The sequence below is a fragment of the Pelobates fuscus genome, chromosome 5, assembly GCF_036172605.1.
Source record: "Pelobates fuscus isolate aPelFus1 chromosome 5, aPelFus1.pri, whole genome shotgun sequence".
Classification (NCBI taxonomy): Eukaryota; Metazoa; Chordata; class Amphibia; order Anura; family Pelobatidae; genus Pelobates; species Pelobates fuscus.
Window position 1 is genome coordinate 107,080,939 of NC_086321.1, and position 25,529 is coordinate 107,106,467.

The 25,529-nt window shown below is 38.8% G+C and overlaps 1 protein-coding gene across 2 annotated transcripts in view; it reads left to right on the forward strand.

Moving 5' to 3' along the window:
* Positions 1–25,529, forward strand: part of SRFBP1 (serum response factor binding protein 1) — a 73,956-nt gene that overhangs the window by 35,563 nt on the left and 12,864 nt on the right. For both annotated transcript variants that reach the window (XM_063456938.1, XM_063456939.1), the window contains exon 4: positions 22,580–22,651. In XM_063456938.1, the coding sequence (XP_063313008.1) occupies positions 22,580–22,651 (72 nt within the window). The remainder of the gene's footprint in view (positions 1–22,579; positions 22,652–25,529) is intronic.

Consider the following 25,529-nt stretch of genomic DNA (forward strand, 5'->3'; position numbering starts at 1 on the left):
GTCACACATGCAGTTGCACTGACACATGCAGAAACACAGATACAATGAGACTCACTGATACAGACATACAGCACCACACACTGAAACACATGCAGATGCAGAAACACATATATATGGACACAGATACACACACACTGACACACAGTCAGAAACACAGATACACACTGACATATGCAGATACCCAGGCCCACATACAAACACTGACACACATGCATATGCATTGACACACAGATACAGTTATGGTCAAAGTGATAGTTTGAAAGTGGAACGCTAAAAAAGTGTATATGTCATTTTTCTTACCCTTAGTAAAATTATCTATCCTAGATATACACCAAATACATAGAGGGGAGAAAGCAGAAACAGTATAGTGCAGATAAGTACATAAAACTTGGAGTAGATGGTAATAAAGTCCACTTACAAGGGTCAGAGCCTGTAACTACTGGCTCTGTAAACAGCGCTTCTATGCTTTTAAGGTAGGATACCACCTCCCATCGAATGGATTTTCAGTTGTGGACATTGGAAAAAGAAGAAAAGGCTCCTATTGTGCAATATATACTAGACCTCTATACATATTTGCTCAGATTGCTTAAGCCCACCTTGCTCGGAGCCCACAAATCTTGGCTCTGGGGTTTAATACCTGTTGCCAAGTTGGAGGCTGGCAAAACCTTAAAAAGATCACCTCTGGAAACTACATTGGACCATAAACCGTGCTGGGCAAGTGGTAAAAGGTGTATTAACCAAAATAAAGGTTACAAACTGCTTTTAAGGCAATTGATATAAAAGCAATTAAAAATCCGAGTTCATGTAGTGGGTGCCAAAACACGTTTTACTCAATTGAGCTTGCTCCGTTTCTCAGTCCCTCCCCCTGTCATTCCCCTTCAATAATAAGAAAATGTACCTTCTGGCGCTGGACCTGCCCACAATCTGCCTTGCTGGCTGACCTTTATCAAAATTGATTATCTCAGTCGAGGAGACAGGTTGGGGGAAGAGCCAAATGCTGCCCACACCAATCAGCAGCTCCTCATAGATAGATCTCTGTGGGGAGCATTCAGCGTCTCCATGCAGTGTGGAGAGACATTGAATGGCAGTGCTGCACACTGTACAGCACTGACCCAGGAAGGACCTCAAGTGTTTACATTAAAAAGCCTGCATTGGCATGCCATATTCAACAGAACTACAATATGCTGTCGCTGTTCTGGTGACTGTAGTGTCCCTTTAAGCAATTCCATTGAGAAGGTTTCCACAAGGTAAGAGCGCACGCAATGTTGGGGATCCTCAAATTAAAATAAAATATAACTAATGGAGTGAGGCAGAAGGGAAAGTGATATTCTCCTCACAGGCACCCTGCCTCAAGGGAGAAGGTTATGAGTGTAACTAGCACCCGACACACAAGTGTAAATATCTTTGAATATGCAGTGTTTCAAGCAGAAACACTGCACATCCAGACTCCAACCACCATGACCACTGAAGTGGTCATGGTGGTTGGAGTTACTGTAACGGATCACCTGGCACCCCGACTGGGTACCTCTGTTGAAGGATACTCCTAGCGCTTCCTGAGGGCTCCAAGCACTCTAGCAGACACCACAACCACCGAACCGGAGAAGCATACGAATGCTCTCAAACATATGAATGCTGTAAACCGCTGAACAGGAAAAGCATACAATCAGCTTACACTCCTGGCAATCAGCATACAATCCAATTCCCCCAATAACGAGACGACACTTTGTTTTGAGGGTCAAGCACTAACTGACTGTACTGGCACAGACTCTTTTATTCACAATCCACATACATAGTACTGCCCACAGGGTTTTGAAATACAACCAATCAATCCGTACAATACACACAGACACTCCCACACAAAATCCTCCCCTCTGCCTGTGATATGATTACTGAACACAATGGGTAATATAAAAAAGGGGGTAGTACTAGCGCTAATTATATAGATGTGATGAAAATGAGTCAGCAGCTATAACACCAAATTCTTATCTTTAAACAATAGTGAAATAGTGAAATGAAGGTGAAGCGCTGTATATCTTAGACCATGTGAATATAAGGAAAACAAATGGATAATACCTTGATATTATACACAAAAGTCCATACGTGGCATGTAATACCTTAAAAACAAAAACAAATAAAACCAAACATAGTGTATCCTGTGATATAAATATATTGATATAGAGTGAAATAAATTTCCCACTCACACTTTTCAGAGCTAAAATAATATAGCTCAATAAAATGGCTTGTAGGATCCGTAGAGGCGATCCTATCCCTTCTTTTGGTGGGTGTTCTTTCTCTTTCTTGATCTAAACCCAGAGCCATCCACATCGACTCTGATCAAGAGTGTATGTGGTTAAGGACCACAATCCTTCTTTATCAAAATAGCAGGAACAATGCCAGAAGTGTTAAAAATATATATACTTTATTTTACATAAGAATATATAACATTATAAAAACACTAACTAGGCATTTAAAAAGTCCAATTTCGTGAAGACAGATATTCTCCAAGTTCCCAGGACGCGTTTCGCTCTATCAGCTTCCTCAACTGGATGTGTAAAATGGAAAAGTCTTCATGTTCTTCCTAGGACATACAAAAAATACCAAAACGGCAATCTACAATACAACAATAAAAATAGACATAGGGCAATATTGTTTGCAAAAGTTATGGGTTAATGGATAAGAATGATTTGCACTCACAAACCCAATTTGATTGTAGGCATATCACTCGAATCAATGTAGCGACTTCAGGACTTTGGAACCTCAGTAGCATGCATAGGAAGAATAGAAAATAATAATAGTGCAGAGTATCTCAGTAAAAAATATACATTTTATTTAATATCACACTTACAAAATGTGCATGCATAAGGACAGCATCTGGATATTTGCCCTTGAGGAAGTTCAACCCTGAACGAAACACGTAGGGCTTTTTTAGTGTACAGAGTATCTAGCTATTTATATATTTTTTTTTTATATTGTGTATTTATTTGTTTTATTTGGCTGTTTTGCTCTTGTGGATTTCGGATCAAAGTGTTTCCACCTGATGTGCCTATTTGACACTTCGTTTTTGTAAGTGTGATATTAAATAAAATGTATATTTTTTACTGAGATACTCTGCACTATTATTATTTTCTATTCTTCCTATGCATGCTACTGAGGTTCCAAAGTCCTGAAGTCGCTACATTGATTCGAGTGATATGCCTACAATCAAATTGGGTTTGTGAGTGCAAATCATTCTTATCCATTAACCCATAACTTTTGCAAACAATATTGCCCTATGTCTATTTTTATTGTTGTATTGTAGATTGCCGTTTTGGTATTTTTTGTATTTGCTATGAGGACATGAGAGGAGTCCTTTCATCTACAATACTTTCTAATTAAGGGTAATTTTTGTGTGTTCTCCCTCACTTATTACCCACTGTGTGTGTTTTGATCTGCACACAGGTGTATTTGCATTTATCTGTTGTATATTCTTTATGTTCTTCCTAGGACCAGTTCCTGCTTTTATGTCCCTTCACAAATCAATAATGTGTATCCGGCTTGTGAATTCGCGGGCGTTCACCATGGAAACGGTGACGCCCTGCGTTTCAAGCCTCATTTTCAATGTCTTTTCTTGATTTCGCCGTCACTTCCGGTCACATGGGAATATGCCGATACGTCATGCGTTCAGACTTGCGGTTCATTCGGACCGTATCTCCGGTTGGACAAGATGTTTGAAATAGTAAAGAAGAATCAAAATATAAATAATACATATAAAAATATAAAGCCACCTTTGTTTAGGCTAAATATTAAACCTCAAACAGTAGATAAATAAACAGTATTATTCAATGTTGTCTCACTATCAAAGGGAGCATGAATATAGATAAGACATATGTACCATATATATCTTATATTTAGAGAGAACAAATCTAATCTAAATGTGTCTTTCTATTCTAATTCTATTCAGCTTCGGTGCAACAATATATTATGCTTGTAAACCTGCCTAGCCATTAACTGACCACTTAAAAACAAAATTAGCTTTGGCAAGTAATACAGATTTTATTGATTAGAAGAGAGAGCTTACTTTAAAAGTTGTGTAATTGCCTGTTTATATAATATAACTTTATATGTTCTGTTACTCGCTCAATTAACCTTTGCACCTTGTGTGCAAATTCTTTGGCGAATGGAATGTGCATAAAGTAATGAAGTACATTCTTTGCTGTTATTGCTACAGAATACTTTGCCTTTAGCTATCTCAATTTCGTGCCTTTAGCTATCTCAATTTCTGTTAAATTCTTGAGTTACAGAGGATTTGAAGAGTACAATGTTATACTCTTATACTCCTTTTTTTCACTCTGTTTCTTTGTTTTTAAAAATGAATACATCTGAAGTTGACCAATGTTTACAGAGATAACAGATATTTTGTTTTAGAAAATAGAGAAGTGATTATGGAGAGTTCTATGAAACGTAAATGATAAGTGTCATTGTTGGTGTTTTCTATAATTGCCAACACCTGTATTAATAGGCTATTATGTTTACATCACTTGTTTAGAATACATTTTATATTTCAGTGTGTATGTGATGTCTTGTAATTTCATTGTATTTTTCAAGTCACTGTTAAATTTCTTGATTGGTAATAAGGGCTGTTTTGCACAGACACTTGGAATAAGATGGTTCGGTGGCTAAAGTTCCCGTTTTAGACTTACATGTGTGACCTTCAGGTCAAAGGTTTCAGATATGGTCAGTTTCTCAGCCCGAGTACTCAAATGTTTGGTTAGTAATATTATTTGGCCTTCTTTGATACCCACCACCCAAGGGAGAAATGCCATCGATATGCAAAGCAATGGTATCTTGTGAATCTGCTGGGTCAACCTCAAACAGTGCCAAGTGCCTTTCTGTGCCCTACATCCTGTGTCCAGCCTCACTTCTAAATTCTGAATCACCTGGCTTTTTTTTATTTATTTTTTATTTATTCTTTCTTTTTACCCCAGAAACAATAACAGTTCGGACATTTTACACAGTACAGGCATCTTGGTATGCATGTTGCTATGCTGTCTGTCTTAGTGAGCAGTACTTGGGAGTAGTTTTTTTTTTGTTAAAAGCGATATGGTCTGTCGGGTGGTCGTGGTTAGAGCGAAACCTGTGAGTTACTGTCAGCTTTTAGGCGGATATATGGAATAATTTTCAGGTGGATTGTTCTGGTGAGTTCCTCTCGGTCTGAGTCATGCGTGTAACTCGCTGAGGTATGAGCCCTATGCCAGTGTTAAGGCCGCATAGGTAGCCCTGTTAAACTAGGCTCTCGGTCTGACTGTATATTTCCTGTGTCTTGTTTCGTCAGGGGATAAGCTAGGCTAGGAGGTGGGGGGGTCCCCTGCGTGTCAGTTTGTTGGGGTGTGGGTGGAGTCTCGTCCGTGGATTCGCAGTTCATGGGGCCTAAAGTACAATGGTTTGTCAACAGAAAGTGCTAATCAAGGGACAGACATTGCTCCTCCAGGCATAGGTGGAAAAGATTGGTGCGGTAAGCACAGGCTGCTGGCCAGGGACGGGAGTGCCCGAAAGCTTGCAAGGTGGGAGCTGAACAGCAGAGGCTTTCATTCTGTTGCATTACGGAATGCAACTAGAAGCCAGTTTATGTGGCCAGATACTGGAAGGTTGGCCTCTCACTAGGCAGGACAGATGCATGCACACAACAGTGGAACGCATGCCCAGGGAGACGTTGCGTTCCACTGAACTTCCGATCGAAATTTGTAAATTTGGCGCAAAATTCCAATTCTTTTGGCTTAACCCCTTAAGGACCAAACTTCTGGAATAAAAGGGAATCATGACATGTCACACATGTCATGTGTCCTTAAGGGGTTAAAAGCTGTGCAAGACCGGTCTGACCCAGGGGCAGTTGCTAGAACAGGTACTCCGTATCACCAGCCCTCCTATACAGTGTTGAGGTTTTTGAGGTGGGAATTTACTTTAAATCTCCCTTGAAAACTTAACCTTTATTGCATGCCTCCTAATTTTGGAAAATGTGTGTTTTTCTTCTCATTTGTCTACAGAATATGTCCAGTCTTGCTTCACCGGATAAAGCTGAGAAAGATAAGATGTCAGCTCCTATTCCTAAAAAGGTCACGTGCAAAACGAAACACTTGTGGTGTTCAGAATGTGAGGTCCCTCTACTTGACAGGTGTAGGTGTAATCAATGCTTGATGGAATTGCTGGGGAAAATCCAAGCAAAACTAAATTACCTCATTCCTGTGCCGGTTTTAGCAGAATTTATCCCAGACCTTAGTCTTTTAAAGATATGAATTTAAAAAGACAACATGTCTGTCAATATTCAAGACACAGGTAAAGAAACGAAGGAGAAAAAAATCCCCATCCCTGTCTAAACTCTCATCAGGTGAATGTTCATCTTCTTCCCTTTCGGAAGATTCCAGTCTGGCCTCAAGTGTGGATGAAGGATTTCCACCACAGGAATTGAAGAAATTTATCAGGGAAGTATCGGCGGTTGTTCAGGAAAATGAACCTACCAGGAGTAAGGTAAAAGGTTTTCCTATGCACCCAAGGATTGTGGAACTACTGCAGAGAGAGCGGAAAAACCCAGAAAGACGTGCTTTAATTTCTAAGCACTTTAAACTACAGACTGAGGAAAATTAGAAGAACTTAGTCGATAGTCGATATCCAGGTGGCGCAATTATCAAAAAAAAAAACACGATCCCAATTGGTGAGGTTTCTGGTTTAACCCCTGAGGACACATGACGTGTGACATGTCATGATTCCCTTTTATTCCAGAAGTTTGGTACTTAAGGGGTTAAAAAATCACATGGACAAGCAGGCGGGAACATCAAGCAGAAGAATATTTCAGGCCTCAGGTTATCAATGCAAAGCCAGAATCTCTGGTTCAGCAGTTCTAAAAGCCCATGGCACGGTTACAAGCCTTAGAAGAATCCCTTATGGGAAAATCAGAGAGAGACCCAGCTCAGCTGTTTTCTTCTGAAACTTTCTAAGGAATTTCTATTGGATGTCTCTGCTGAGATCCTTTTATTATCTGCTCTGGTAATGGGTTTATCCTCGGTGGCCAGAAGAGCCTTATGGCTCAGAACATGGACTGCGGATTCAGCTTCAAAATCTGCTTTATGTGAACTATCTTTCGAGAGGAACAAATTCTTTGGCACTCCTCTGGAAGAAGTAATTAAAAAGATGTCTGAAACCAAAAAGACATTGCCTCAGGATTCCAGATATACAGGATCTCAAGCCAATAAAAGATTGGTCCGGGTCGCGGCCGCCAATTTAGAAACTCAGAGTCTGCTGTTCGTAGAACTCGGAGTAATAACTGTTCTTTTTTTTTTTTTTTTTTATAAGGGACTGGCTCCCTTCATCTCCCCAATTCCTTTCAAATCTACCCAAGTTGTCTAAACAAATTAAATACTTTTGCCTTCACTTTAGCATTTACATTTAAGCTGGCGGCGGCCATCTTGGTGTCCTCAAGTAGCATGTCCTGGTGCCCCCCACCCCCACCCCCCTTAAAGCTATCACACTCTCTCTTTTATATTCTTTATAAAACTTGTATACCATTTAAGATTCTAGGCTCATATCTATTTTATGTTTCCATTTCTATTTTGACTTTTATTATTTCGATATACTACTGAATGTTTTGTCACATGATCAATGATGTCACTAATTATGATGTCACTAATTGAAAGGCTGTTTAAACAGGGTAGGCCCTTCATGCTGTAACACTTTTAACCCTTTAAGTCCGGAGGGCGTACTATTACGTCCTTTTAAAAGCGGCTCTAAACGCCGCCGGACGTAATAGTACGCCCTCCGGTTTTTAGTAACTTACCCGGTCGCTGGCGGTCCCACGCCGGCGATCGCGGTTCGGGGGACTCCCAGGGAGCCCCCCCGCGGCACATCTTCCTCCTCCGGTGCCTCCCGGCCATGTGAGAGTGAGGTCCTTGCGAGGACCTCACAATCACATGGCCGGTATAGCTGCCTGCTGCATTGCCAGCAGGGGGACCAACTGTAATGACAGTTGGTCCCCCTGCTGGCTGAAAATAAAATAATAAAATGTTAAAACAGTGTAAAAAAAAAAAATTATATACTTAGATCATATATATATATTATATATATATGATCTAAGTATATATATACACATATACACACATACACATACACCGTCTAGGTGTATTTTAATATTAATATATATATAATTATATATATATATTAATATCAAATTACACGTAGACTGATACTGATTAAATATATATATAATTATTGTTATATATATATTTATAAATAATATAAAAAAAATTAATATGTAAATACGTAAAAAAATTAAATAAAAAAAATAATTAAAAATAAAATATTAAAAAATATATAGATGTGTTTTATTTCGTTCTAACTGTATTCTGATATTAATATATATATATTTATATCAAAATACACTTATAACGAAATAATATATATATCTATATACATAAATATATACGTATATATCACTATATATATACCTATATATAAATAAAAATATTAAAAAAAAAATATATATATATACGTATATATACACATATGTATATATATACATATATTAATTCTACACATATATTTATGTAATAATTTTACATAATTAGGTATCCTAATTAATTACAATTAGCGGGACCTGCCTGACCACCCATGCCGAAAGTATAGGGAATTTAATTTGCTAGCACTATATTTAACCCTATAACTTTCCAAGACACCATAAAACCTGTACATGGGGGGTACTGTTTTACTCGGGAGACTTCGCTGAACACAAATATTAGTGTTTCAAAACAGTAAAATGTATTACAACCATGATATCGCCAGTAAAAGTGAAATTTTTCACGCACAAACAGCACTTACAGGGACGATATTATTGCTGCAATACTTTTTACTGTTTTGAAACACAAATATTTGTGTTCAGCGAAGTCTCCTGAGTACAACAGTACCCCTCATGTACAGGTTTTATGGTGGTTTCAAAAATTACAGCGTCAAATATAAGGCTTGTGTTTAATTTTTTTCACATTAAAATTCGCCAGATTGCTTACGTTGCCTTTATGACCCTATGGTAGCCCAAGAATGAAAATTACCCCTATGATGGCATACCATTTGCAATAGTAGACAACCAAAGGTATTGCAAATGGGGTATGTCCAGTCTTTTTTAGTAGCCACTTAGTCACAAACACTGGCCAAAATTGGCGTTTTTTGCATTTTTCACACACAAACAAATACAAACGCTAACTTTGGCCAGTGTTTGTGACCAAATGGCTACTAAAAAAGACTGGACATCGCTTATTTGCAATACCTTGGGTCGTCTACTATTGCAAATGGTATGCCATTATGGGTGTAAATTTATTTCCTGGGCTACTATACAGTCTCAAAGGCAACGTAACCAATCTGGCGAATTTCAATTTCAAATGTAACATGCTATATTTGACCCTGTAACTTCCCAAAACACCATAAAACCTGTACATAGGGGGTACTGTTTTACACGTGAGACTTTGCTGAATACAAATATGTGTATTTTATTGCAGTAAAAGCAAACAGTATTATGACATTGACAGTTAAAATGTCATGAAGAACGAAAAAAATCAAAAAAAATCTTATTTTCTCCCATTTTTTTCATATTAAATTATGTTTCATAGCTAAATATTTGATATTAAATGAAAGCCCTGTTTCCCCTGAATAAAATGATATATAATAAGGGGGGGTGCATTTAATATGAAAGAGGTGAATTACGGTTGGACAGACATATAGCGCAAATGCCAGGTTTTGTTTACGTTTTGTTTCGTTCACAACTTGTACATTTGGCTGCGGTGTTAAGGGGTTAATAAGCCTTGCTACAGGTGAAATGTGTTGGTGTTAAAAAAAAAAAGCCCTTGTGCTATATTCTATTTGTCTCCAATAAAGATAGACATGTCATGCTATTTGAAGCCTCCTAGCCTATCCTTTTAAACATTCAATAGTTTTATAATCAGAAACCTGAGGACTCGCAAGTGATATCCTTGGTGGGGATTATTCCACCTACGCCTTCTATACTGAGCAATATTCTATTTGCTCCTCACTTGTGAGTATACCTCCTTTCTCTAATTCCAGTTTTATTTTGGACCATACAGAGAGCACTATATTGTGTTTTTATCTTCCCTCCTATGCACTGAGGATACTTGATTGCTGCTATTTGGTAAAGGAACAACCTTACATACCCTGACGATGCCTTAATGAGTGCTCCAAGACCATCATCATATCCATAGGCTGGGATTGTACCGTCCAGGCGCATATATCTGTAGCTGAATTTAAGCGCCAGAAAATTGCAAGTGCAATTTTCCTTTATTTACTATCACCAGCCATCCAAAATACTACACTATATTTGTATCCCCTCTCCCCCCCCCCCCCCCCCCATATTGCCCTGAGTTTGAGAAGACTACCGTAGGTGCTGATTCCTGACACTACCTTCAATAAAATATCTCAATTCACTGGACCGCGTTCCTTCTGCTATCAAGAACAGAATAGAGACACCGGATTCAGGGATCTCAATAAACAAGACAAACAGAAACGAGAAAAAGAGTGGAAGGTCGTCTTCGGTTCTTTTCTCAGAAATGGAGTCGACATCAAACAATTGGATAATAAAGACCATATCAGAGACATACAGGATACATTTTTCAACAGTGCCAAACCCATTTTTTTTTTCTTCTTTTAAAGTATCAATCACAAAAGAAATCAGAGGCCCTCCGAGCAGAAGCCCTGCTTCTTTTACGCAAGGGGGGTCATTCAAAAAGTACCCAGATGCCAAGAGTTGCGGGGGTTTACTCTCGACTGTTTTTAGTTCAGAAGTCAGACAAGTCCTATCCTAGACCTCAAAGATGTCAACGCACATCCTGCAGAAGGGGGAATTTATGACAAAATTAGACTTGAAGGATGCCTACCTCCATGTTCCAATATCTGTATTTTCTTGGAAGTTCCTAAGGTTTCCAATACCAGCAGGAAAAAGATTCTTCACTTTCAGTTCAAGGCCCTACCGTTCAGCCTAACATCAGCCTCTCGTATCTTTACAAAGATCCTGGCTCCACTAGCAGCAAACTTACATATAAGAGGTGTGATAATAGTTCCTTACCTGGACGACTGGTTCTTAAAAACAAAATCAGAACATCTTCTGCGGTTAGACCTCAAGATCACCAGGAGGTTTTGAAGAGATCACGGTTGGCTTTTAAACCTACAAAAATCTCAGATGATTTCTTCAAGTATGGAATTCCTGAGACTTCTGGGGATTCAAGGTCCCTGTCTCTTTTTCTTCCTGTGTCAAAGCAAAAAAGAATTATAAAGGCAGTTTCAAGCTAGCAAAAGAAAGTTTGCACCATAAGACAGGCCATGAGTGTCCTGGGACTTCTCACCTCTGGTATCCCAGTGGTTGGATGGGCAAAAGCAGAGATCAGACCTCTATATGAAACATTTTTGCAGAATGGTCAAGAAAAAAGGAAGATTTGGATGCAGTTATCTGCCTGTCAAGCCCAGTAAGAATACTACTACATTGGTGGAAAAATGCAAACAACCTTTCCAGAGGCCATTCATTCGAACATGTGTGTACTCTCCTTCTAATGCAGGTTGTTTTTTTGTTCAGATCATTCAGTGCTGTCAGTGGCTGAGCTGTGTGCATACCTTTTTGATAATGAAGTCTTTTTATGGAGTGTGACTAAGGCGCAGGCTTATGGTGCAGCATTCTGAAAAACATTTATTTTATGCAAAAACTTTTAAGAATCCAAAAAAATACTGTATATTAATAAGGCCAAAACATATCAAATGTATTAAAGTAGTATTGGAGGGGCGGAGCCAAGCAGCTGAACTGAATGGCCGCATGTCGGAACAGCTCAGCACTAACAAGTCACTAAAACGCTGAAAAACGAGCTGAACACCCTTCAGACACAAGCCCAAAATTGAGCATCAGGAGGGTAAAGACACAATGGGTCGAAAGACCAAGAAATCTAAGCCAGACAAGCCCAGCATAAGCAAAAATATAGGGGACCTCTGGCGCCAGGCCCAAAGAGCGGGAGAAACAAAGATGGCCGCCTTTGCGTACTTCACCTCCGACATATCGGATGACTTCTCGGACGGGCAGCGGAGGAACAGGTACTATCAATACCGGCCCCCAAGCCACCACCTGCACCCCCAGACTCGGCCCCAGTTACAGCGGCGGTCCTGAAAGACCTGCTTGCGGGCCTACAACGCACGCTACAGTTTGACGTGGCCCAAATCCGACGACCTGAGAGGCCTTACAGGCCGTATGGCCACATTGGAACAGGACACCAACCAAAATACGATACAAATATCCCAGCTGCAACAAACAGTATGTGAGCTGACGCAACAACAAGCAAAAACTGAGCTGAGGCTCTCGGTGGCAGAGGACCACAGGCGAAGCCTGAATCTCAAGGTCAGGGGGATCCCTGAAGACACAACGGAGGCAGAGCTACTTCACTTGGTACACAGATTGCTCTAAGCGCTCCTACCGCCCAAGCGAGCGAAAGCTGTGTAGATTGAGGGGATGTTCCACTTACCCAAACCGACTAAGGCCCCGGCCGGGGCACCTCGATACCTGATCGTCCAGTTCCAGAGGAGCAGGGACAAAACTGCAGTCCTCAACGCGGTACGCAACCACTCTCCATATTCCTTCGAGAGCATGGCACGCTCTCCTTCTACGCTGACCTATCGGGGAACACACTTGCATGGCGCCGCTCTCTCCAGCCCTTCACGGCCCTCCTACGAGCGAACAACATTCCCTATAGATGGAGATCACCCCGCACACTGCAGGTACAACATGAAGACGCCCACACCCAGTCCACGACATACAAGGAGCAGAAGGTATACTGCAAGCGCTGGGGCTCCAAGGGGACTCCATGACTAACGGTGCGTGAACTGCTACCACTCACACCTGGAACCCAGCTAATGCCCCTCCATTTATTCCACGGGAACCAAGGAGGGAACTCCATGCACCAAATACCACCTGAGACACCTCAGACAGCTTGCAGAGATACACCGTCCTTCCCAACTATTATATTACCGGCCCGTTACCACTGCCGCAGACTAATCCATCCTAAATTCAATGTGTACATACCGTTGTGCACTTTTTTATCACTGCCTCCACTTACCCTTTGGATCAGCAGCAGCCGACACCAGATGGACACTGGGACTAAAATCTATCACGCTTAGCCTCACAGAGCTGAACAAAAAGGCAGGACTGCCTCTACGTTTTTGGGGATTTATACAGAGTTTTGACTATTTTATCTTTTTCCATCCGTTTACCTTTTCTTTTGCACACTCAGCGTAAAGCAAAGGGTAGCCCCACCATATGAACAACCCACTCTCAAACCGACCGACAGACCAAGTCGACCCTAACCCCCCACACTCCCTTCACGCCTCAGGTGATCATGAGAACATGGTATTTACACATACATTACTCCCTGGGCATCCCAGATGGGGGCAACATGGTGCCCAATGCAGCAGGAGCATTACCTTGCCCTGCAGCGAAGCCAGCAACCCAAACACAACATGTGAGGTTCAGGCCCCGACACAGAGCCATACACACCACCACACACAGCCAGACACACTGAGATCCTCTATCCAAATGGTGATATATAGAATCTGAATACATGTTGTGTGTCACAATGCCTGGTTAACAACCCTATATATGTAAGTATCAAATTCTTGTTGCTCCCCTCACTTTTATTCTGGGCGTTAGCCACAGTAAACCACAAATCACCGCCCATGCTATGCATAACCGACCATACTTCCCTCGGCAAACCAACTACATTTAATGTAACATTTCAGTATGAACGGTATAGAGGTACCAGCACCTTCTCCTAGTCAGCGTTGGTACGTCCATCATTCTGATCAACCTTACATATCCTACTATCTTATTGCTAGCGAGATTACACACTCACCCATTCCCTGCATGAAATTCCTCCTGTTACCAGTTAGCACCACCAAGGTCACGCAGGGATGTTATAAAATCTAATTCTTAAACGTGAACACTATGTTTATAAACAAAATGTACTTTTCTCTATCATGCAATGTCAATGTCGAAATTTGTGTTTATGCTGACCTGCTCTGTTGTCGTGACAAAGCAGACTATTCTGTAATTCCCTGCACGAGAAAATAAAGAATAAAAAAACAAAAAGTAGTATTGGAGCCTGGAGGGTCCCTTTAAGACAAAATAATTTTTTTAAAGTGGCACTATCACATGCACATCTCTGCGTTTTTACAAATCTCCCCAAGGTGATATCTAGTTGCATGGCAACCTGTGGTGAGAGTCTTAAATTGAGGGGCTTAAAGCAAGTACATCTACCTTTCTTCTCTATGTGCTCTTGTTATAGAAACATAGAATGTGACGGCAAATAAGAACCTTACGGCCCATCTAGTCTGCTCAATATTTCAAAATACTTTTAATTAGTCCCTAGCCTTATCTTATAGTTAGGGATAGCCTTATGCATATCCCACGCATGCTTAAACTCCCTCACTCTGTTAACCTCTACCACTTCAGCTGGGAGGCTGTTCCATGCATCCCCATTACCTCTCAGTAAAGTAATACTTCCTGATATTATTTTTAAACCTTTGCCCCTCTAATTTAAGACTGTCCTTAAACTTTGATCTTATATCTTCGTAGGAAGACAGTGATGGTCACTTACTGATGAATCATGAGTCACATAGTGAGTGACCCTGACATGGTACTGCTTTATTACAGGATTTTGCCATGTATGAACACAGAATATGTATTAATATGAGAACATATTCTCCATGTGCTCTGCAAAATTATCTTTGAAACTGCTCCATCACGTCACTATGTGCATCACCGTATTGCCTGACCCATGACTGGACTCTAGAAGAGCACCATTGTCATTTATACAGTACAAAGCCCTGCAAACAAATGGTTTGGCAGATGATCATACTTTCTAAACTAAACATTCTATAAACATAATTCAAACTACATTATTACCTTTGTAACACAGCTAATTATATGAAGGCATTTTTTTCCCCTTGAATAAAGCTATTTTGTGTTTTCTTTCTTTAAAACAATTGGTCTGCTGTATATATTTAATATATTTTAGAAGTTAAAATAAACTTGAGCAAAGGAGGACATTTCCATAATCCAATGCATTCCTTGTATAAATTGGGTGCTAAACTAGTATAATGTAGAAAATCTCTCTGTAAAATAGTAAAAACACATAAATGAATAATAAACAGTGTTATTAGCCTCTGAGAATGTGTGGTTGAATGCTGTTAACAATCCATCCCACATGGTTATCCCAGTGTTCAGTTAAATTATAATAAGGAATATGTGTATTGGTGCTTCTGTGTATTATCAACAGAGAGGAAATCTGCTCCACTAAAAACTGTCTTGATTCCTCTGTGGGACACTTTCTGACCATTGGTTGCTTGCCAGAAGAACATTTTGTTTACGAAAAATTATCCATGGAGAATATTACACAATTGTGGTTTGGCACACATTGTGATCTGTGAATTTCACTACGCTGAACCTAAAAAAGAGGGATTTCTATGTTCGAGCATTAACTCGTATTGAGCAGTTTTATGTTAACTGAAGGCAGACTTCCAAGTACTTAAAGGAACTGTATAGGTAAAAGAAAATGTGTATCAGTCTACCTTTTATAATGTTTACTTTTTGCAATTACAATATGGATGTGTTTTGTGTGAATCATGTGTTGCACTACAGATAAAAAGGGATACATAAATCTTTATTCAGTAAACATCAAAATGTATGCATTATATGATAGGGGTTGTTGGCTTAAAACCATGGCACATCTCTATAGACACCCAAGTGTGCGGAGATCAAGGTCAGCGTCATGATGGATATACTACTAATTTGTTTATTGCACTATATCAAAATGTGGTGGTGTTGTTGTTTGTTTTTTGTTTTTAAATGTTCATTCTTTTTCCATGGATCTTAAACCAGCAAATGAACAAATCTTTCAATTTTTGTTCCACAAGGGTTTTACGTTTTTCTAGTGTGTGTGTGCACTCACTCTCACTCCCACTCCATGGAGTAGGCTCCTTTATTACACCTTTTGAACATGGATCTCCCTTAGGCGATTTCAGCAATTGGGTGCTAGTACCAACCCGTCCTTGTATATAGATCCTTATTGTGTATTGATGCCAGTTTTTTTTCCTGTAGGCAGTAAAAGAAAATTATAATTGTACTAGTGAAAATGGCTAATATAGCTTACTTGCTAAAAAAAAGCATACATTTTGGCTTTTGTGTCCAACAGAAAACACACTGCTCTAAGCGATAGAAATTCCATGTGTAGTCGAACTTAGAGCACTTACATAAAATTCAGTGCGGTGACTTGTAGATTATGTCTCTCCCAACAACTAAAGAGGTACCACCTACAATATACTGTGCAACATAATATATATTCTATCTCTATCTCTTTGCTAGCAGGTTCTGATAGCTGTGAATAAAAGAACATTTAACTTTTCAATAACTATCGCTGCTGTTATCAAGTGTACGTTTTCTGCATCACATTTATATTCTGCGTTTTATTTTCACTGCATTCATAAAGTTTAACATTTCTAACTTGTTACCTACTACTCCGCAAATAATTTCCCACGTTGTTGTTTTACTTTATTTTGTATCTGTCTGAAAACTCCCTAAACCCCCTTTTATTCTAGAGAGTAAGTAAAAACTGTGTAGGAGCAACTTAATAAATGTATTTTAAAAGACTGTATTTAAATATATATTTTGTGTTCCTAAAGGCAAAAAGTACAGATGAGCCATCTCCAGCAGTGGAATTCCTGTACTCCAACAGCCGCTTTCTGGATAATTAAAGACAGTCATTCTATTTTTGTTTAGAACGCTAGTCATTGTGGTTTGTAATGGCAAACAGGACAGAAGTATCCTATTTGCTTTGAGGTGGAAAGGTGGCATACATTCATCTTCAGTATTATTTAAAACTTATTTTTGTGCAAGTGATTTGATATCTATTAGTACTATTTTTAAATGGAACATCCTTGCTCTGGGGCTAAATTCTTAGAATTTATATGACTTTCTGGTTCTCAACATAGTAGACATTTTTATAAAATAACATATTTCTCCTCAGGACTCGCTATGTAGGAATCATTCTTGCATTTCATGTTTTGTGGAGTGATTTATCATTTTGCAAATATTGTGACAGACACCTGCTGATCTCAAAGGTTTATCTTCCATTCAAGTCCTTTCTGTGAGGGCCTTCAACACCTAATTCTGCATGTTTTGTGAAACCATTATTTGGATTTCTTCATCAGTTGTATTGTAAATTTTACCAACTCATACAAGAACGTATACCCCTTCATCCCCCCTCGCTGGACAACACCACTGCTTTGAAGTGGAATGGAAACGATCAACGTAAAGCAAGTCTGGCTTTTTTCACATTTTTTTTTTCCTTGTTCAGTCGTGTAAACAACTATTGAGCTTGGTGCCAGCAAAAACATATCTCAATGTCAAAAACAGGTAACAAGTCCTGGCATAATGAATACGTTCTAACACAGTTTTTCTTTCTGTTTAGCAATACTGTACTATTTATCATTATTCAGTGTTGCTCTTTTGTGGGTGACTAAAACTATTAAGGAAACCATAGGATATATCAAAAATGTAAGGCCAAATTTTTTTTTTTTTTTTGCTACTTGTCTACAAAGATATGTTTGGATTTTGCTCAGTGAGAGTGGTAGATGATTAAGTCACCGAATACTGTGACAAAGTTATGCACCTTTTTTCATGGGACATAATTCCCCTGTGGTCCTGCTAACTGGCAATACTAACTTTCCAACTGGGAGAGTTGATTCAATTTGACCATTCTGGAAAACACATTGGGTCATTTCATGGCCTCTAAAGAGAAATTGAAAAGCTGCCCCTTTCTCATAAGATTGCACTCTTATTACACATTTCTGAATGTCTAACCATCATGTATCCTATTCTATGAGGAAAAACTTTAGGCAGCACTCGGTTTGAGCAGTTGCGTTCACTAGATTTGGTATTTTTCAACATGCAATTCTGTTCTATGTAACAACAGACATACTGCCAATCTCAGCCTGTAATGAAATTGACAGACTATGACTAATATAAAATATTTGAATGGTTCCCTCTCCTCCCTGGTCCAGAAATTAATGTGAGTAAAAAGTATTCAGTTGTCCATAAAGGATCCCCTTGGTGGTCAATCTGTACTCCAGATTCCAGCAGGACCGTGATTCACAAATTACCTCATAATCGATATTTGTGTATACCTTGGCTCACAGCTCCACTGCCATATACTCCCACACACCTACTCTTACACCACAATCCAAGAATGCACTTGTTGAATGCATCCAACAAGTGTGAAATAACAACTACTTTCCTACTACAGACAAACCGAAGAAGCATGTGGTTCCCATGGAAGATGTCTCTTCTCCAGAAATTCCCAGCATTCTTAGTGTTTATGGCTCCTTACTCCTACAGTACCCCACAGCTACCTAAAGATGTATCTTAATAACTCTACCACCATGGTCAAATGAATCGCACCTCCCAAAACCTCACTTGTACCCATCTTTGTACACATATTGTTACAATCGTAACATAATCCAATCACACATGTACGTTATGTTATACCGTTAAAGTTGTAAAAAAAAAAAAAAAAAAAAGACAAACGAAAGTATATAAGCTAACACCTCAGGCTTCTGCGAAGCACATCATTGATATGTCAATGCACTGATATACTGTCTGTTTGACAATAAATAAAGAATTGAGAAGAAAAAAAAAGATGTATCTTAAACCCCTGCATTCTATGTCTACTGTTTTTATTTTCCTTCCCTGGAAATCTGATTGGCAAATTCCAGATCTGCAATTTTTAATTAATTTCTGTCTGGAAACCCAAGTGAATTGCATTCTCTACCCTATGGGATCACAATGCTCATATCTAATTTCTGAAATGTTTCTTTTCCCAGAATATTTTTAACCTCTGTGATTTATTTCACATGATTCCACTTTTGTTATTTTATGTACATTCACAGAACTTTAAGCATTTCCATGCTTGCGTATTGTGTTAAACACATTTCATCAATAAATAGTATTTTTAGTATTGAAAAAATAAAGTAAATATGGGGAAGACTGCAAAATGCAAATAGGAATAGAACCTTACAATTCAGAATGAGTTCAAACAAGCACATGGGTCTAATTAAAGCAAATTAAAAGGCAGTCCCCAACATTCATGATTCTGCAGATACTGAGTGAGCTTTGGAAAATGGAGTTGAAGGTAAGTAACATTGCTTGAATAATTCCCTCTCTTGTAGTCCACTGCAGTCAACTGAAAATTAAGCAATGTGAGTCCTAATGATATAAACTTTGATGTTGATATCACTGACCCTACAAAGTCCTAAGTAAGAAGGATAATCCTTTGTGTGTCATTTATAAACTGAATCCAAAGGTTCTGGAGTCTGGTTGTGCCAAATACAACTTTGTCTGTATTGCCATAGATAGTTACATAGCTGTGACGAATGCCATGTGTTCTGGCCATGGGTGAAGGTAGCATAGGAATAAGACACTGATGTAGTTGTCAACTTAAGAGAAACTAGTATATTATATTTGGCATTGTATACATATGGTGCCAATTCCTTTAACCCAGAGAATAGTATATTTGTCAAACTTCATGTTTCTTTCAAAACCTTCTCATGAAATGTGTACTTAGGACTACGAAGCAGACTATATTCCTATGTAATTGTAAGACAAAGCTATAGTATACGGCAGCTTCCAATTAGCATCTAAATATTAGTTTACATATATTGGTTCATTGCACACACGTTTCGCCTGCAGTTTTCTTCAGATGCCACGTTTGATACCGAATTCTCCCCAAAAAAATCTTTGAATAACATATACAGACTTTGCCATAGTTAATGTTGAATAAGGATCTTTCTTTTTCAATATCTGTATCAACAAGTAACAATTTATAGACATCACACTTTACATCATATGATAGAAATTAAAACACAGTTACATTACAATGCAAATCACAACCATATCCTAACATCTATGTTAACAAAACACATCTGCCAGCACAGGAAAGTTGCATACTTTGTTTTATTTTTTTCTGTATTTTCTATTTTCTTTTCTGATGAATGTGTAATTCAAAACATGCATAGCTCAGTACGTTTTGTTTTCATTTTTTTTTTTTTTTATGCCTTCATATTTTACATATTAACTAAACCATGCATTACACAGAACTGAATACTGTATTTGCACAATAAAGGTCAAAACAGAAGTGTCTTAAAGCCGCACTGTCATGCCGAACTTACCCTTCCCTGATCGTTTCCTCTTCTCTTCCTCTTTCAAGCTCTGTTATTCATTTCTTCCTGTCTGATCTAGTTTTCTTTAAAAAATCTTAACAAAGTAGGGACTTATTTGTCTTATGCATTTTTCCCTACGCTTGGCCAGCTTTGACCCAAGGAGGAGCGTAAGTCAACTCAGTTTCCTGTGGTCAAAGAAATATTCCCACAATACTCCCCTTCTTCCGTGATCTTGCGATGCCTCCTTTCACTATTCCCACAGGGTGCCGGCAAAACTAACTCATTTCGTCCTTACAGAACTAATTTTGTCCTAGCAGTTTGTCCATTCATATAAGGACGAAATTCTGTATTTTTTTTGTTAGGATCGGAATTTCATTTGAATGAATAAAATTCCAATCCTATTCTTGCCGCAGCTACATGTTGCAGCCGCTTAGTAGATAACCCCCTTATTCACACAGTATTAGGGAGCTATCTACCAAAAGGCTAAAAAAACTAAACTGGTCTTTCAGCCAACTTTACTAAAAGTAAGTAAATATTACTTAGTATTGGTAAAAAAGGATTTTAAAATCTCCCTTCTGCCCCTCCTCGCTATGCTGCCAGTAGGGGCATGTCTACTAAATAGTGAGCAGCCTCTGGCCGCCACGACTCATAAAGTGCCCCTTGGTGGGGTACAGTTTCCCCCCCTGAATTCTCACTCGTGCACCCCGAGTGGGGGCCCGTAAAAGTGGGGCCATGTGTCTCCCCACCCATGGGGAGCAAGTGGGTGCCCACAAGTGGCAAAAGGGAGGACCTACTTTCTACCCTTCATGGCCCCACCCATTGACTGCGGGTGCATGGCCCCACCCATGGCCTGCAGAAAACAAATGTACTTACAAGCTGTATTTTGCCTTTATTTCATTTAAGATTTGTCCATGTGTCCATACCATTTGCCCTTTCCAGGGGATATTTAAAATGTGTATCTTAGAAGCTGATTTTTTAAAAGTGACTGTATGGTGGAGTAGGGTAGGGTTAAGGTTAGTGTTGTGGTAAGGTATGGTTTAAGGCTGTTAGAGTGCTTAGAGTATCCCTTTAAATGTTATTTTTAAATTGCACCACAATTGCGCAGCGTAGTAAATCAAAATTTCACTGAAATGTGGAAACCACTTTCATACAGATTTAGTTATTTCCTCCATAATTGTCCTCATTTAAAAATGTAAATGCACTGTTGTCGGGCTTTGTCATCATATGCCTCCACTATGTATTGCAGGGCACTTTACGTAGGAAGTTGCCTTTGCAATTTAGTCCATCAGCAGTTCAGGTACTCGTTTTCTATCTGTCTCTAGTTGAAAACCTGCTCTGTTCCTGACATTGCTAAATCTGATCCGAGTCTGAGTATCCATTTGCTGGCTAAACCTGTTCCTCAGTCTGCCATCTCTTGCCAAATCTTTTTTTTATGTTTGTATTGTGTTGACCATTCCAGATGAGCAGGCTCACTTGTATTCTTCACCACATACAGTAGCATACTTTCCTTGCTTTGCAGCTAGCCATAAGCAGTAGGAATATTACATTAAGTTCTTCAGTTCACATCTTAAATAAATAACACGTCATCTGCAATTGTAAACATAAACCGTGTAGAGCTTCATTAAATACATCTCAATGTCTGATATATGCTGTATTTATTGGCGTATAACACGCACTTTTTCTCCCTGAAAATAGGGGGCAAATGATGAGTGCGTGTTATACGCCGATATACATATTTTTCGCTCCATAAGACGCACTTTTTTCCCCCTCAAAAGTGAGGGGAAATGTCTGCGTCTTATGGAGCGAATGTGAAGGTTTACTTACCTGTCTTGAAGCGTGGGCCGGTGTTCAGCACGCACCGCGGTACTGGAACTTCAATTTCAGGTTCCGGTTTCCGGCGGGACTGAAAGCGCGCACTCAGTGTGCACAGTTCCTTTCAGTCCCGCCAGAAACTGGAACCTGAAATTTAAGTTCCAGTTCTGCACTGCGCGCTGTGAAGCCGGCCCATGCTTCAAGACAGGTAAGTAATTATGGGACAAGGGGAGGGAAAGTGCACTATGGGACAAGGGGAGGGGGGGGACACTATGGGATGAGGGGGGGAATACTATGGGAGGTAGGGGAGAACACTATGGGATGAGGGTGGGGGAACACTATGGGAGGGGGGGGAATTTCCTTCTTAAAATGAGGTGCGTGTTATACGCCGATAAATATAAATATATATATATATATATATATATATATATCACCTGCAGGTGTTGGTTTCCTCAAAAAAATCTTCTTTTTATTAAAATTCATATTTTTTTACCAACAGGAGTTAAAACCTGATGATGTGACAAAAACAGCTTTACAGAAAGAAATCAGCTTTGACAATGTGTGCAAAAAGGTATGTTCTAAAAATAAAGCATGTATCTGATAGGTCCAATTTGCTTATATGCAATAACCTATTTTACTGTGAGCATCATTAGCTTCCCATTGAAACTAACAGCCCACAGAGGTCCACTGCTGAATTTATTTTCAGCATAGATTATGTACTAATATTATATTACCTGTTTTTAACAATTAGTCACTGAGCTAATATTACAATCAACGAGTGAGTTGCCAAACTAATGCAGTGTACAGAATTTTGTGTGTGTATTCAGAAGGAGCTATTGAGTGGATCTGTCTAAGTTGTAGAGAAACCATGAAATGGCTCTCTCTCTTTATGCTTTTACTTTCACTCAAACTGCATTAGATTGGTCGTTCTGAAAATTAAACAAGGCAAAAGATCAATCAAAGCTTTACAGCGAGTTCTATATGAGGTGAGATAGGCTGAGTGTTTTTGACTGTCAAATGTTACATTTTTATGTTATTTAAGTACAAATAGACAGTTTTTATGCTGTAGGGATAATATGTAATTTTATTTTCCAGGTGACAGTTCCCTTTTAACCTTAAATGCACTTAGGCTTAGTTGCATGTTACAACAAGCATCCAAACCACATGTTGTGATATGGCCACGTAGAGAATACTTGCAGGCCGAGAGATTGTTGTAAGATGATAATGTGCTTCGGTGAAAGTGCACATATCACTGTTGCCTTATCTGGTCTTGGGAGAGCAAATTATAACCGCAAAGCTTAGCATAATGTGTATGTACACGATGTGTTGGTTTTCCTTAACTCTAATTTCACAGACTGCCTGCATCATTAATGAAAGAGGCGTGATGCCCTAGCAGGTGTATATTGTGCTATTTTTTTATTTTTATTTGTTATTGATGTTAAACAGACACTCGGTATGCAAATACAAACTCCTGTGTGTGTGTGTGTGTGTGTGTGTGTGTGCGCGCAAAGCAGAATATGCTCAAAATATGACCATTGACTTCAGCCATGTATACTCGCCATTAGGAATTTTTATTCTAAGGACTTCAGTCAGCTGGAGATCTTACCTGTTCACCTTACATGTCGTAGATGATCTAGATAGTTCAAAAGCAACAACAAAAAAGAAAATAATTAGTAGTTAGTAGTTACTGAAATAATTGGAAGTTATCAGATTATTACAACACTCTGCAAGTTGATTTTTTTGAAAAATATGTGGAGGAAATGCAGCTTTGTCGGGAAAGCAGCTTAGTTATTGAATTAGGCAAAACAAATGAGAATACTTTCTTCCATGTAAAAATAGTAAGGGACTTAAATATTTCAGTTTAATATAAAAAAAAGGGAGTGGTAGGAAGGGACTTTGCCTCTAATAAGTTCACTGGGTAGCTTCATTCCGATTTTGATTTTGTTTTTTTTTCATGCATGAAGCTACACCTTGTCTCACATTCCCTTAGTTCCTGTAACAAGGTATTCTCATAGGAAGCTAAGAGAGAGATACATTAGGTAGGTCTGCTGTACAAGTTCTTGTACTGTTCAGTGTAATCATATCCCTCCCCCCCACAGCTGTAACAAAAGTCTTTCAAATCTAACTTTATACAGCATGGTACTGTATGAGCAGGTTTATCTTCAGGAAAACCATACAATAGGTATGAACACCAATTCTGTGAAATCATATATTTTTTTATGAATTTGTGCTTTTGAACCTTTTCATGACCTCCAGAACATATTATTTTTTCACATAAGAATTATTCAAATAGCAGTATATTTACCTGGGATTTCTCTTGTGCTTAAATTGCTCCGCTTGCCATAAGAAAAGGAATTTTTTACTTTACCAAATACCGTCAGACAAAATATTGAAGATGGAAAGTTGAGACACATTCCCTACTTCTCAGTGTTCCAAAAGAAATGAGAAACAGATTTATTTGCAGGAAACTTCCTAGACACGGAATAAAAAAAAAATGATAAAAATTTGAACCTTAGATCAGAATTAAAATGGTCTTTAACTGCTCAGCAGAAGCATAAGTATTTTCCCTTACAGATTTATGTCTGTTGTTTTTTTTGTTTGTTTTTTTAATTCTTTATTGTTGTTGTACAAAAGTTTAACAAACAGGCTCGTTAAGCCACAACATCACATACAGGCATTTCAACAGGCTTAATATTATGGCACTAAGTAGAACTGCACATCCTTTAACTAATAAACAGGCTAATACAAGTTATGTCATGTAAGGAGAAGGCGACAAGAGTGATTGAGACATATTATGGAGGCTGACATTAACGTATTTGAAGAAAGAAAATAGTGTAACACGCAAAACTATAGTTATGACTGTAGCTTAGTAGCCGCTGGGTACTATTCTCAGTGTAGGAGCTTGTTAAAATAACAAGTTAATGGTTAAGCTTGCATGCCCATCACAAGCTAAGATATACCTGCAGCAGCAGTAGGAGTGTCTGCTAGATAGGTTGATATGGTCTGGGCCAAATGCTTCCAAGGGAAGGCTCCCACAAGGATCAGTCTGGTTATTTCAATATAGCAGATGCAATATATACTGTTGTCATTGAGTTGCATGGTGCCTGAAGTCATCCATAATGAGTTATAATCGGAGCATGGCATTTTCAATGATGGAGCACAGTTTTATAACGTAGTGTAGTAAGCATGTTTAGGCTCTCATCTCATGTTAACTAAGAAAGGCAACGCAGTCTTACACCAAAAAATGCTAGACCTGGTGTTAGATGGTATGTGCACTAAATAACCTGTTACATTAACATGACTGGCATAAATATATAATAAGAAATAGAAATTAGAGATTCTCATTGGAACTAGAGCAGTAAATCAAACATATTGGGCATTAAAACAAAACCTTTGCATTAGGGGATCTGTGGCCTTTGCATTTAACTGCTTAGCCAATGCCTACTGAA